Consider the following 15,706-nt stretch of genomic DNA (forward strand, 5'->3'; position numbering starts at 1 on the left):
TTGCAGACATGCAGGCACAACACACAGGTAACGTGCTAATTTAGCACGTAATTTACGTGTTGGACACGTGACACAATCGCACGCAACACGTAGTTACCGTGTTGCCACGTGGCACTCATCTCTTCAACACACAGGTAACGTGAATCACACGCGGCAGCATGGCAGGCAACATGCATCATGTGTGTTGCACACGTGGCAAATGCTGGTTGGATGACGTTACAACACGTAGCCTGCGAGTTGAGTCTTCTGTCTATAAAAACCAAAACTCGTAACCATTTTGTTTAATTGTGAGAGAAATATTTTTCTCTAGGGTCAGTACGATGGAAGGCACTGCAAATATAGTGGTTTACCACAACGGTGAGGTCGTACGAAATACGTATGAGGGTGTGAGTTTTGTGTGTGAGAATATGTTTTCGTTTATGGTTCCGTGCACTATAACGTGCGCGGAACTACAGTACGGGCTCTGTCAAAGCATAGAGGTTGATATTTTAAAAAAGGTGACCAACATTCTCTACAGGAGTCCGATTGTCGTATTTGACGGTCTGATACAGTTCAAAACTAGTATTCAACGGATATTTCATATCCACCAACAAACTCAGGTGCAACACTCGAAGATTGAGTTATACGTTGAGTTTTAGCATATTGTTGCATATGAGGTTCAACATGACACATATGTGTAAAATGACAAAGTCGAGGCGTACTTGGAAATGAACGATGATAGCGATGAGGAGTTCGAAGCTACGTACGAAGCCAGTGATGAGGACGAGGACGATGATGGGAGAGGTGAGGCAGTGGCGGAAACTTTAGTGGTTCCAGTCGCAGTTAGTCAACCGATGGACGTTCCACATTTTATGCGTAGCTTGTATCTTGACGCCATGCATGCACCGGACTTTTCTGAATATGCAAACATAGGTACGTGAGCAGTGGGTAGCATGTTTACTTGATTTTGTTTTAGCGGATCGATGAACGATAAATTCGTTTTCTTATAGGTGTTGTTGATCCTGGGGATGGGGAGTTCAGAATCGGAATGGAATACGGTTCAAGAAAATCAATCATTGCGGCAATTCGGAGTTACACTATCTCCAGAGGAGTTGATTACCTTTTTTATGAATCCGAGTCACAGACGTTCTATGCAAAGTGCAAGAATTATGGGCGTGGGTGCGACTGGCTTATCTGAGCCAGCTTGATACAAAAGAAAGCCTGTTGGGAGATTCAGAGATATAACGGAAGGCACACATGTTCCATGGGAATGATCTCACGAGATCACTCAAAGTTAGACTCAGACACGATTGCTGAGGCTATGAAGCCATTGGTTGAATCCGACCCATCCATAAAGGTCAAATCTATAATTGCGGAAGTCCAGGCAAGATTCAACTATACTATTAATTACCAAAAGGCTTGGCTGGTAAAACAGAAGTCGATAGCCAAGGTTTTCGGTGAATGGGAAGAATCTTACCAAGCTTTGCCGTTGTGGTTCTTGGTAATGGTTCAGAAGATGTCTAATTCACAAGTCCAAATAGAAACACAACTCCTGTATAACAGGAGTCAAGAGGTAGACGGAGTTAGGATACTTCATTAGATATTCTGGAATTTCAATTCATGCATAAGAGCTTTTAACAGTACATTTAGAATAATATTATCCAAATAAATAATAAATTATTAAACTTATGTTAACCAAGTAACAACTAATAAATTAATCAAAAATAACAAACATAATTAGGATATCCCAAATAATTGATAACATGATTTTCAGGAGACGTTAATTACGTACTATTTTTAATGTTCAAATCTCACTCTGAATCTTAAAACTAATTCAAAACATAAACCCAATGAATGAAACCCCAAGCCCCAACATTTCGTTACCCCACCACTCTAAACAATAGAATGAAATGAAGCCTCAGCCCCACCACTATTTTATACACTTACGGCATCAACCCTCAACCCTCACCTTAAATGACTGCTGTTCTCGGAGCGGAGTTTGCCGGTTGCATGGAGACACGGGACAAGACGCATGTTGCATGTTGTTGCATGCAGGACATGTGGCATAGCAGCGTTAACACGCAAGTAACGTGCTGCTTGGATGAAGACACATGGCGTTGCGAGGTTAACATGCAGCCTGCGTGCTGTTTGGATGAACACACGTGGCGTTCGCGTGTTTGGAGCCACTGATTAATGCACCTTAGCTTGATGAGCTGAGAATGTATGGTTTATGGTAATAGTGAAGGAGAACGAAAATGATATGCAGCCCAACCCCACTCTTCCTCCATTTTTATACACCAGGGGTGGGTCTAAAACCATAAATGTCACCTGTTCTCGGAGCAAAGTTGCCTCTTGCATGGAGACAGTAGTCAACACATTACCTGCGTATTGAACAACACGTAACCTGCATGTTGGATTACATTTCTAACACCTCCACAACTCTATAAAACACCCCAAACACCAATATTTAAACAAAACACTATTCTTGTCTCCATATCTTAAATAATTTCTATTAAAACGAATATACGGCTAAAGAATATACGTAACCTACATGTTTGACTGCTTTTCTGAAACTTCTGATCCACAATTCTATAAAATACTCCAAACACCCATATTTAAACAAAACACTATTTTTTTTCTCCATATTTAAAATAATTTCTGCGAATATACGTTTTTATATTATTATTATTATTATTATTATTATTATTATTATTATTATTATTATTATTAAAACATGGTGAGTGATAGTTGGTACTTGATGATTTTTGTTTATTTAAAAAGAAATAATTCTCCGTACAGATATCAATAATATCATTACCCTTGGAAAAAAAAAAGTATTAGACATATTATTTCAGAAATAAACTATTTTAAAATAAAAAATTCTTTTTATTTTAGAGATTTTTTTTCATATTTTAATTTCATGTTAAAATCCCTGAGGTTACATGAAGCCAATGATAAATTATGGCAGCATGAATGGCCATTTGTGCACCACAAATAAATTGTTTGCAACAATTGAACAAGTAACATCTCCGGTTGCCTGTTCTTACTTCTTTTCTCAGCCTCATGATTCACGAGTGAGGGCCACTGGGTCACTCGAGGTAAAGGATCCCCATCAAATCCGTTTCGCGAACTCTCTTCTCCGTTCTATCGTTTTCTCAATTTCTCTCTTAAACCCAAAATATCTTTCTCCTCATCTCTCATTTACGTGTTTCCACCTTCGTTATTTATTTTTTTCCACGTTTTGCACCTCTAGTCTTTTCTCCTCGTGTACCACTCTGCACCATCCTTTTAAAATTTCATAATAAGCGAAAAAATGTATATGATCTTTTTTTAAATTAATTATCTCTTTCACATTTTTAAATTTAAAAGTTAATGTATTTGGATAAAAATATATTTTTTTGAAAATTTTATATATTTAACAAAAATAAATTAATTTTTAATACATAAAAAAAATTAATGAGAACGAAAAAGTATATAATAAAAAATGCAAAAAGTTATCCTTTAATATTGAAAGAAAAAAACTGTGAACTATTAAATATAATAGCTTAATATAACACAAAAATTGAGGGAATAGAGTTAAATTTTTCAATTAAGAAAATTTACTATGGAAATGTGATCTAATAGTTATTTCATGGATTTCATTAGATTTTTTAATGATTAATTGGAGTTTTGACCAACCTTTAGTTGTTAACTCGGTCAACGACTCAATGTGTTAAACAACAATTATTTTTTAGGAATTTCAACTTTGAAGTTAGGATTTTTCTTTTGCAATTATTTTGTTAGTTACAAAAAATTTTCAAATTTATTTTAATAATTCACATTAAGATAACAAAGTATAAAAAAGGATAAGTATGACAGTTATTGCACATAAAATAGAAGTTACTGTTTTAATATTATTTAATTATATTTAATTTTGTGGTTATTATTTTATACAAATCTAATTAATTCAAAATTTTTAAAATTATTTTTGATTTTTTAATTATATTATATATACATAAAAAATTAGTCATCAAATAAAATATTTATATGCAATATATATTATAGTATAGAATAGACATTAACAATATATAAAATAATATACACAATAATCAACAATTTTTTAATACTATCGGGACAAGAATTATCATCTTAATTCGTATTAAACGATAATATTGCGTTACGAGTTAATAGGTATATTTCAAAGGAGGTTAATATAAGAATTTTCGCTTAACTGCTACATTATGATATTTAAAACGTATATTGAAAATAATAAATGCCTAAGAGTGGTATACTAAAAAGACGGAATAAAAAAATGAGAATTTAGCAAGTAAAAGATTGTTCATTTCAGTATCTAAAAAGCACTACTAATTTAAACATTAAGTATCAAAATATTTTTATAAGTAATTCTTCCGATCTAAAAATAAAGTTGTGGAAATTAAGATTTTTGAAACTCATAAGCTCGTAACCTAAGCTTAGGTACGAACAATAATATTTTTAAAAAATGTCGTGTATCTAAATACTTGTTATCATTGATACTTTACTTTTTGTTATGGGCAAATAAATGAGTGTAATAGCCAACGAATAATAGCTTAAATAGCATAGTCTCTCCATACTCAATTAAGAAGTTGTGGGTTCGAATCTCCTATTTTTAGTAAAATAAATAAATAAAAAAATGAGTGTAATATAGATAAATAATACTTCTAACAAGCAAAATCAAAATTTTAAAAGAATAGGGGTATGACAGTCATTTTGCGTGTTAATGGGTACACAAGTGGAGGAGACGCCATATAAAGACGAGAGACGCCTCCCTGAATGTTCCGATTAACAAACAGTAAACAGCCATCATAAGAATCACAATACAACTAAAACACGAAAGGATTAATAGTCAGAATTGTATACCTCTGTTATCATCAACTAGGGTTCTTGCAAATGGACGCGACGACCACCGTGGTGCGATCGCCCTGCAAAGCGTCGATCCTCATCGGAAGACCCAGCATATTGGCGCCCAACGGCTGCAGCTTCGCCCGCTTCGATTCCAATTTTCGCTTCTCTTCTTCCGCTAAGGTATCAAGTCAAATCCTAGCTGAAGTAGCCATGGAAATGAAACCACCTCATCTCAAATCATATCATATCTTATGACGCACGATTAATTAATGCTCCGTAAATGAATTGCATTGTTAAATAGTTGTCAGTCCAAATTAGCATTCCATTATTTGATTGTTGTGTCGATATTTTGCAGCTATACACTTCTGTTGCTATTCCCAAGCAAGGGCAACGGAGACTGTGTGTTGGAAATAGAAGAGGCTTAGTAGTTAGAGCTTCATCGTCTCCGGAATCATCAGAGTCCGGTACCAAGATTGCTCCTCTTAAGCTGGAGTCCCCGGTCGGCCAGTTTCTCTCTGAGATTTTGATTAATCACCCGCATCTTGTCCCTGCTGCAGTAGACGAGCAGCTTGAGCAGCTCCAGACCGACCGCGATGCTGATGATCAGAAGGAAGCTCCTGCTGCTTCAGGCACTGATCTAGTTTTGTACAGGTTTGTTGCATACTTGATGGCTGATGTGATGTTATGCTATCTTATTTTAGGTTCTTATGAACAAATATTGTTTTATCGTGTTATTGCTTTGTTGATAATAATTATCGCTAGTTGAATTCTTGCTTATGGGCGTAATTTAGATGAAAGGAAAAAACTCTTATGCACTATATATGCTTTATATTATGTAGTATAATTATAAAGTATTATAAAACCTTTTTACAGCACATATTCAATTTTTATACCGCCCTTGTTTGTTTATTGTAGGTAGAGAGAAGCTTTTACTATGTTCCTCATAAGGCTGTTTGGCAGACACTTAAAGATTTTAGGGGAAGAAAATTTCATTGGAAAAAAATTATGGAATAAAAATTAAAGCAGTAAAATATTGCCAAAATTAAAGCAGTAAAATTTGTGTTTAGTTATGATCCCTAAAAAGATTAGTTTTTAAAAAAGGAAACTCAATATCATGGACTACATTTGTAAAAGCAATTTCTGTATTCATGAATATCACCTTTAAAGGAGATAGGGATTCCATGCATAGGATGGAAACATGGAGTTGTCTACTTTCCCTTGCTGTTCTCTAAATTTGAAAGCTTTTTGTAATTTTTCCAGGAGAATAGCAGAGGTAAAGGCTAATGAAAGGAGGAAGGTTCTGGAAGAGATCTTGTATGCGTTGGTGGTGCAGAAATTCATGGATGCCAATATTTCTCTGATTCCCTCCATCACCCCTGATCCATCTGGAAGAGTTGATTCATGGCCAAGTGAACATGGAAGACTTGAGCAGCTTCACTCTGTTGAAGCATATGAGATGATCCAAAACCACTTGAGTCTCGTTCTGGGTAACAGAGTAGGAGATTCAATGACTGTGGCTGAGATCAGTAAACTAAGGGTAGGGCAGCTCTATGCTGCATCAGTGATGTATGGTTACTTTCTTAGGCGAGTTGACCAAAGGTTCCAGCTGGAGAAGACAGTGAAATTTCTTCCAAGTGCTGCAGAGGATAATAATGTTGATCAAATTGTCATGGGCGATACAAGACATGCTGGTGGTGAGGACACTCCTCAAGTTATGTCTCATCCTGAAGTCTCTGCTTTTCCTGGTGGTGATGTCAGTCCTGGTGGATTTGGATATGGGATAAAGCCAACCAGGCTGCGTAGCTATGTGATGTCCTTTGACAGTGATACACTACAGAGATATGCGGCAATAAGATCAAAAGAGGTTGTGAGCATCATCGAGAAACATACAGAGGCATTGTTTGGAAGACCTGAAATTGTTATAACACCCGATGGGGCAATTGATTCTTCAAAGGATGAAAACATCAAAATTAGCTTCGGTGGTTTAAAGAGACTTGTTCTAGAGGCTGTGACTTTTGGTTCTTTTCTCTGGGATGTTGAAAGCTATGTGGACTCGAGGTACCATTTTGTCTTAAATTAAATTCTGCTTGCTCCTATATTTCCATAGGCAAAGTATGTATAACCTTAGTGACAAGAAGTCCAAATATTGTTGTTTAGTGTTTACTAATTAATCTGTACATAGTATACAGTGATTTTTGCTCTACATTTCCCTTCCCTAACTAAGGAAATGTTGTCGTCATTTGTTTCCTATAGCAAATCCTTTCACAAAATGGTAATTTCACTAATTTGGATTGCTGTTTTCCCGAACTTGTTTGGGTATTAGTTGGATATTGGAACCCCTTGATTTGGATATGGCTTTTTGCCTACAAATCAATTGCTCTCAAAACTTGGGCATAGAATCCGTTATACTAGGGTAGTAGTTGTGTTAGAAATATTGGACACCATCAACGGATTCTTAATTAGTAGTAGTAAAGCTTAGGGTTTTTCACCTTTCTAAAATAAAAATTATCTGAGAGTTCCAATTCAAAAATATTAACATCTGCCCTGTTGCAGCAGTATGTTTTGGATTTTAAAACATAAATCAAAGCAGAGACACGTGTTTTACTTTTGATTTAAATTAAATACAAATCGCAAGTGTGTTTGTGGTTTGCTCAAAACTCATTAAGCTAGCTTTGGGATAACTAATTTTTATCTATTTTATAAAAATGTAAAAAAACCCAATAGCTTGTATACATCACATATCCAGAAAATATTGAATAATTGACTCTCCAATCCTAATACGATAAAATAAATGTTTTATTCTCTTGTACAAAAAAAAATTCTCTTATTCTTGGATGTTGGAAAGAGCAACTCGATTTCCAATACTTTGAAGCAACATATAACGTTGGTTGTTCCGTGATGAAATATCTTGCATTATTGACTATCAGTGAAAAGAAACAAAAATTTAGACGTATAAAAGACGCTAGCTTCAAAGCCTTTACAGTAGCACATCTTTTCAATCCCAAGATTAAACACACTAAACGTTCATCAGATATGACATGAAGAACTGAATCCTAAAATATCACCTACTACTTTGCCGGGGTGTTACCCATCTAAAATTCTAAATGGCTACCATGGAGCTCTAAACGTTACATGGAAGAATATAAATCCTTTGACGAAGTAAATCTGTGCAAAATCTCGCCATAAACATCATAGAACTCAATGTCAGCATCTGTCTGAGTCAATTTGACAGACATGAAGCCTTGTCCGTCATAGAAGAAATTTACGCCTCTTTTGTGTGTTTCTTTGACGTCTCCTCTCCAAGCCTTTGATCCTGCCCCGCTAGTTAGGAATTGGATAGGGCTGCAAACAAGTTCATTCATTAGCAAATAAGCACCTTTTTAAATGGTTGTTTTCTGTATAACTAGTTGCATATCATAGTTTTTACCTTTCTGTATCACTTATGTGTTCTAGACAATGATCATGTCCATTCATGTAAAAGTCAACGTCATTTGCCTGAAAATTGATGTTAAAATCAACAGAGTTTTAGACAGAGTAACTAGGAATTATTCTTCATGGAGGCAGGGAGAAGTGAGGATGATATGCAATTTCAGTTTTATGCTTACCTGAAGAAGTGGGAGAAGCTGCTTTCTAAGTTCTGGAGTATCACCGTGATGTCCAACACTACTGATTGCGTGATGACCAACAACGATCTTCCATTTTGCTGTTGATATGCTTAATGCCTGTTCTAGATCCTGGAACATGGTAATATTTTTCACCAGTGCACCACCACATAGATAATTTAGGCATCAATTCATTAAATTGCTTGGCTACCCTAGAAGCCCCATGTAATTATAATCTAATCATAATTCATACCTTGAGCAAGTTGGAAATATAAGATTTTGGTGGATTAATGCCCCGCCAATCATAGGTGTGTCCCTCGGGTTCAGTGAAGTACTCTTGAACGAATGGAGTGGTGTCTACAAAGAAAATCTCAACTAACTCTGCAGGAGAAGATGCAGTAACGTTTATGAATTTGAATGCCTAGAAGTAAAAGAAGACGGAAGAGAAAGAAGAGTACCTGAATGTACGATAAAAGACCTTAAACAAAGCCATCTACTATCGACCTCCCTCAGGAATGGGCTCAACTGGGCCATTGCATCGCCCCTATAGTCATGGTTTCCCAGCACTACGATGCATGGGTATTAATAAAGGTGAAGAAGAAGTAAGAGATGGGAGGAGGAGGTGCAAGAACGAAGAGGTTTTTACCGGTATACCATTGCGTTTGAAGACTCTTTGCTGTGTAGATATTAGTGAAAGATTGTTGGAAGGCAGGGTCGTGGTGGCTGGTGAGTCCATCGTCGTAGAAATTGTCGCCGGTGGACACAACAAAGTCAATCTCAAGCTTGTCTGCGGCCTTTCCCATCTGGAAAGCAACTTGAGATTGGTTGTAAGCACCTCCTCTTCCCCAGTCACCCACCACCAAGAACCTTACAGACCCATCTTCATGTTTCGAAGGATGTGCAAACCTCTGCACATCATTATCACAACACCAACATACCCCAAAGCCTAAGCTTATTGCTATTATTGTTCCAATACTCAACATGCTCGCACGATATCCAAAGGGGACAAATTTCTCTGCGTTAAATATTTTTATATTTTAAGTAACTCTAACCTTCGAACAACAATATAGTTGCCTTGCATTCATCAGAAATTTAGCTAATCCACATTTAGTTTTCTTTCTTCTTTCAGAACCGTAACAATCTCTCAATCAATGCTAAACAAAGTTTCGTTTCTTTTATTTTTATTTTTATTTTTTTGAACTTCTAAGTTCTAACCAAATTTTTTTTATCTTAACTTCTAAACAAACAGACCATTTAAACGGTTCGGATGCAAAAGTAGCGGGCCCACAGGCCGAAAGCAAACCCTGCGGCAGGCCCAGTGCATGGATATTTTATCTCTCATTCTTCATTTTTTTACCTTTTAATCCGCGGACATTTTTGTTCCTGAGCATTGGAAAATACATTTAAATTTCTGACGTTCCTAAAAATAAGACCGATCAATCCCTCCGTTCATGAGCCACCCTCAGAGTGGACAGAAAATGCTGAGCTGGCTCCCCCTATGCTTACCTGGCTCAACGGCTTTTCCACGTGGCACATTAGTGGGATTGAGGTTTTGAAAACGAGACACATAAGTCCCTCTCACACAAGTAATTTTAGTAAAATGACTACATTGCCCTTAAACCTAATTATATCTTCACCGATTCTCTCCTCTTCACCTGCGCAGCCCCCAACCCTCCTCTCTTCACTCTTTCTGCCTACCCAACCATACACACACAAAACAAATGCATTCACACACATGGAAGAGAGATCCGAGAAAGGGGATGCATCGCCGGTAGGGTGTGGGCCGCCGTCACGCCATCGTCAAGTTGGAGGGAGGAGCCGTCGCCGCCACGCCTCACCGTCGAATTCCCACGCCGTTGTCGCTGCCGCGAAGAGAGGCGTCGCTGGAGGGTCCTCGCCGCCGTTCTCGTGCTTCATCGTCGCCGTTTACCTTCCATCCAGCCCAAGCCGCCGCACAAGGGAGCCAAGGAAGAAGTAGCCGCCATTGTGCCATGCATCGTCGCCGACCTGCCTTGAAGTTGCCGTCGCGGATCAAATTTGAGGCGTGAGAGAGAGAGACACGAAGAAGGGTACCGCACGCTGCCATCGTCGCCATTACTGAAATCTGAACAAGTCTTCTCCTCATCACCAGCCGCCACCATGAAGGAACGACCCAAATGAATTTTAGTATTAGGGCAGCACTCAGAACGACGTCGTTTTGAGTGAGAGGAACTTATGTGTCCCGTTTTCAAAACCTCTATCCCACTAACGTGTCACGTGGGAACGCCGTTGAGCCAGGTAAGCATAGGGGGAGCCAGCTCAGCATTTTCCGTCCGCTCTGAGGGTGGCTCATGGACGAAGGGACTGATCGGTCTTATTTTCAAGAACGTCTAGGATTTAAATGTATTTTCCAATGCTTAGAGACGAAAATATCTGCAGGTTAAAAGGCGAAGGACTAAATTGTCTTTTTCTTTTTTTATTAGTAAACCACAAAGAATGTTTTTATATTATTAAAGGGCAATGCTATGAGAGTTATTAAGGTTCTTGAATCACACTCTTGATACTGAAATTGCTATCCATCTATGATGTCAGAATCCCCAATCTCGCTCTGACCAAAAAAAAGAAAGAGCAATGCTATGATGTAGATAATCAGTTTTCTTTACACCTGTCACCTGGGGAAGGTGTGTAGAGGGTTCTCGTAATGAACACGTGGCAATCATAATAGTTAGACTTTGCAAAGGTTCCCCATAATACATGTAAAATACGATTTTCGTGGAGAACTCTTTTGGGTAACCAACATTTAATTTCTCAATTTATTATTAATTAGTAATTTTAATTTTTTAAATTATTATTAATTAATAATTATTTATATTTTATTTTTTAAAAATATAAAATTAATAATTATTAATTACAATTATTTATAATTGACTTAATTGATTAAAAATTATTTATATTTTTTTGTAGATTATTTTTTTATACTATTAAAGATGTGAGATAAAAATTAATGATGTAATTTAAAAAAGATAATAATAAAATCGTTTAACTCTTCACCTCCTTCTCCTTTTTTTTGTTGTATCACTTGTATGTAGTATTGTGTAATTTACTCATTTATTTATAAATGATCTTTTTGTGTTATTGACAATCTTCTGTACTTGGTTCATTATCTTCCCAACTAAGTATTTATTTGGCTCTGAGATCAAACAAATGTCATTTAAGTGCTTGGATTCATTTTTTTGGTATCGGTATAAGACATGTCTTGAGATGATTCAAGATGTCAGTTTATATCATGCTATAGATTGTATTGAAAATTTGAAATTGTTTTATTTTTTGCTTATCAATTGGCCAAATTATTACTTAGGATCGCTGATTATACTTCTAGCGACAATTTTAATATAACAAAAATTTTACTGTCATCTTTTTTTTATCACCATTTCACATTTGACAAAACAGAGTATTAACCTCTTTTCTCTAGTGTCATCTCATTTAAATATCTAATCTGACTCTATGATTCTACTCACTAACTTATCTCTCCCCTGCAGGCTCGCTGTTTCAAACTCTTATTTTTATTCTATGATGGCCTCTTCTACATCTTCAATTGAAATTGAATTAGAAATTGAATATGCAAATTTCACCCTTTCTCTTCATGGATGTGCAATACCATCTTCTTTGTATACAGGATGTAAACTGAAAATGAGTTACGCAAACATATAATAATTAATTTGGTAGATGATTTTTATTAGGTACATAGTCTTTCTTTTCTAATTAAAAATATTAAAATAAACTACTAACATTGTCCTTAATTTTTAAAGAGTTCAACAAAAATAATTAGATAATTATTTAAAAAATATATTAAAAAATTAAACCAAAATTTGATCTCAATAATTTTTCATATTTTTAAAGTATTTTTTTATTAACAAAAAAATTGTAAAAAAAAATTAGTTGGTGTAATCACTAAATTTTAAGTATAAAATGTGATTTTTTAAATCATATTTGTAAAAAACATATTAAAATTAAGTATTTTTTTATAATATATATTTAATATTATTAAAAGAGTATGTTTAAAAATTAAAAACAATTTAGTTGTTTATCTAAAATTTTATTAGTTAATAACTTTAATGTGTTCTAAGAATACATATTAATTAAACTCTAACTAAAATATAATATATCTAACATTCAAACTATTTTGTCCTAGACCCTTTTTGTTATCAACTATGAGTAATTTCGCATGAGGGAGGGTGATAGGGTGCTGGATTTTTTTTTTCATTTATTTCCTCATGTTGCATGATATGGGTAGTTGAGAAATGAGAATGTGTTAAAAAAATATTGCATGATATAATCATACAGACACTAAAACATGCACATAAAAATACAAATTATTTTGACTTTATAGGTGCAAATTGTAAAAATATTTCGCACTGTGAGAATATGCGGAATGTGCTTAACTTTTGTGAGTAACTCATCAAAACCGGTTGCTAAACTATTGCTAATTAAATAAATAAAAAAAATTGACACTAACACATGGAGGGGTGAGTACGGGTTGCGGGTATCCCATTAGGCTGATTTTTTTTATATTGGAACAAATTGTGTGATGTGCCCCAATATTTTAATATATGTGAGTTTTACTCTTGTATGGGATAATTTTTTAAGTTTTAGAAGATACAAAACGTCACCAACGTTTTATATGTAAAATAAATTTTAAATTTGTTATATACAAAACGGCAATGCCGTTTTCATTTAAAAAATAAAAAAATATATAATTTTTACAAAACGGCAGAACCGTTTTGCATGGGGAAAATTTTTTTAAATGGAAAATAGGAAAATGTCATTGACGTTTTGATCTTTTTTATTTTTTTTAATTAAAAGAAATTGAAAACGGCGGTGACGTTTTGTATATTTCCACAATGACGTTAAATACAATTTTTTAGACATTTTGATGGATTACACCAACTCAAATCCAATATTAAAAAAAAAAAGTGTATCCCATTACCCATTCGAATTTAAACCGAATTAATTAAATTGGTTCTGAAACCAACGGGTAATTGGATTCAATTCGAACCAAATTAATAACTCTTTCTAGTAATTAGTTCGGATAACAGTTTTGGTTGTGCAGAATTCGAACCAACTCGTAAACTCGATCATATATTAATTAAATAAAAAAATTAAAAATTAAAAAATATATATGCCTTTTAATATGTTTGGATTTTAATATCTTTAGTATTTAATATGTTTGGATTTTAATGTGTTTAGTTTTGAATGTATCTGGTGTTTAACATGTTTAGATTATTTCTATTAATATTAAAACATTTATTTTTTTATGAATTTCTGTTTCATCGATATCTAATTACCCAAACTGAACCAATCTATTTTCAATCGGTTTAATTTAGTTCGAATACACACAAAAAAAATAATATAAATTCAAACCAAACGAACCAATTATAATTTAATTAGTTCGATTCTAATTTAATCTTAAATCCGAACCAACCCGATCCGTGCCCACTCCTAAATATATGAGACAATGAGATGTAATTAGGATTTTGTATTGTTAGTGTTATTTTTTTATTTATTTAATTTTTATTTTTTTACTAATGATAATATAGAATTAATTTTACTGGTATAATTCTTTTTATCGTGGTTAAAATAAATTTTCTTTAATTAATAAATTTTATTAAATTTAAAGTTTTATTCTTTTGACTCAATGATATTTGTAGAAAAACCAACAAAAACCATTCACAAACATACGCATAAAATCATACATTTTTAGAGTAAAATTCCATAGTGGTCCTCGAGATTGACGCCGTGCACCAAAATCGTTCCTGAGATTCAAATTTTACCAATTACGTCCCTGAGATTGTGAAAATTGCACCATAGTAGTCCTTGACCCGTTTTCCGTTAACGACGCGCTGACGTGGCTTGATGACGTGGACCTTTGGTGACACGTGTCATCCCATGGTTTGGCCACGTGTAACGGTAGGATGACGTGTCGGTCAACAACACGTGGCATGCTGACGTGGTTGAATATGCCACGTGCCACAGTGCTATTTTGCCACGTGTTAGATTATGCCACGTGTCGCAATGTTATTTGTCCGCGTGTTATCTACTATGTCATTGTTATATGTGCATCAAATCGGTCCCTTACTTTGCATCAAATGACTCATTTTAGTCCCTGAAATTGAATGCCGTGCACTAAATTAGTCCCTTCGTCATTTTTTTCTAATTTTTTTATAAATTTAAACTTCTCATTATATATTTGAATACACTAATTTTAATTATATTTTTTATTATACATATTTTATAATAAATTTTTTAATTAATAGTGTTAACTTATATCATTAGAGTACATGTTAACTAAAACCAAAACTTTATTATTACCTCTTGTGTTTATTTGTATCTGTTTTAATGCTGTTTAAGTGATGATTACAATAAATACTTATATTGATTAATAGTGTAATATATTCGGACATTCTTAAAATGGATGGGAATAACGAATTTATATTAGTTAATAACGAATTTATATTAGTTAATAAGTGTCATATCAAGTATTCCTAAAATATTTATTAAGAATGTCTGATTTTTCATATAATTAACTTCTCACTAAATTAATAAGATAGATTTATACTGTGATTATAATAATTCATTTTATCTATAATTTAGTTAGGCGATTTTTTCATATATTACACTATTAATCAATATAAGTACTTATTGTAATCATGACTTGAACAGTATTAAAACAGATACAAATAAATAAAAGAGGTAATAATAAAGTTTTGGTTTTAGTTAACATATACTCTAATGATATAAGTTAACACTATTAATTAAAAAATTTATTATAAAATATGTATAATAAAAAATATAATTAAAATTAGTGTATTCAAATATATAATGAGAAGTTTAAATTTATAAAAAAAATTAGAAAAAAACTGATGAAGGGACTAATTTAGTGCATGACATTCAATTTCTGGGACTAAAATGAGTCATTTGATGCAAAGTAAGGGGACCGATTTGATGCACATGTAACGATGACATAGTAGATGACATGTGGACAAATAGCATTGCGACACGTGGCAAAATAGCAATGTGACACGTGGCATATTCAACCACGTCTGCATGCCACGTGTCGTTGACCGACACGCCATCATACCGTTACACGTGGCCAAACCATGGGGTGACACGTGTCACCAAAGGTCCACGTCATCAAGCCACGTCAGCGCGTCGTTAACGGAAAACGGGTCAGGATTACTATGGTGTAATTTTCACAATCTCAGGAACGTAATTGGTGAAATTTG

The 15,706-nt window shown here is 34.3% G+C and overlaps 2 protein-coding genes across 2 annotated transcripts; one reads left to right on the forward strand and one right to left on the reverse strand.

The window, feature by feature from the left end:
* Positions 1-4,762: 4,762 nt before the first annotated feature.
* On the forward strand, positions 4,763-7,142 carry LOC130967650 (UV-B-induced protein At3g17800, chloroplastic). The gene is made up of 3 exons (XM_057892604.1): positions 4,763-5,022; positions 5,198-5,493; positions 6,103-7,142. The coding sequence occupies exons 1-3, from the start codon at positions 4,888-4,890 to the stop codon at positions 6,920-6,922; spliced, it is 1,251 nt and encodes a 416-aa protein (XP_057748587.1). The 5' UTR covers positions 4,763-4,887; the 3' UTR covers positions 6,923-7,142.
* A 692-nt stretch (positions 7,143-7,834) lies between these two features.
* LOC130967652 (purple acid phosphatase 17-like) lies at positions 7,835-9,355 on the reverse strand. Its single transcript, XM_057892605.1, has 6 exons — positions 9,091-9,355; positions 8,903-9,010; positions 8,698-8,825; positions 8,448-8,576; positions 8,270-8,337; positions 7,835-8,184 (listed from the first exon to the last, which is right to left on the reverse strand). Exons 1-6 carry the CDS (start codon positions 9,245-9,247, stop codon positions 7,971-7,973), a joined length of 804 nt encoding a protein of 267 aa, XP_057748588.1. The 5' UTR covers positions 9,248-9,355; the 3' UTR covers positions 7,835-7,970.
* Positions 9,356-15,706: the final 6,351 nt, after the last annotated feature.

The sequence above is a fragment of the Arachis stenosperma genome, chromosome 3 (assembly GCF_014773155.1).
Source record: "Arachis stenosperma cultivar V10309 chromosome 3, arast.V10309.gnm1.PFL2, whole genome shotgun sequence".
In the NCBI taxonomy this organism is placed as follows: domain Eukaryota; kingdom Viridiplantae; phylum Streptophyta; class Magnoliopsida; order Fabales; family Fabaceae; genus Arachis; species Arachis stenosperma.

Coding starts and splice junctions, on each gene's coding strand:
- LOC130967650 (XM_057892604.1), top strand. CDS start 4,888: ATGGACGCGACGACCACCGTGGTGCGATCGCCCTGCAAAGCGTCGATC. Junction 5,023..5,197: donor GCTTCTCTTCTTCCGCTAAG/GTATCAAGTCAA, acceptor GATATTTTGCAG/CTATACACTTCTGTTGCTAT. Junction 5,494..6,102: donor ACTGATCTAGTTTTGTACAG/GTTTGTTGCATA, acceptor TAATTTTTCCAG/GAGAATAGCAGAGGTAAAGG.
- LOC130967652 (XM_057892605.1), bottom strand. CDS start 9,247: ATGGGAAAGGCCGCAGACAAGCTTGAGATTGACTTTGTTGTGTCCACC. Junction 9,011..9,090: donor TCAAACGCAATGGTATACCG/GTAAAAACCTCT, acceptor CATGCATCGTAG/TGCTGGGAAACCATGACTAT. Junction 8,338..8,447: donor AGCTTCTCCCACTTCTTCAG/GTAAGCATAAAA, acceptor ATCAATTTTCAG/GCAAATGACGTTGACTTTTA.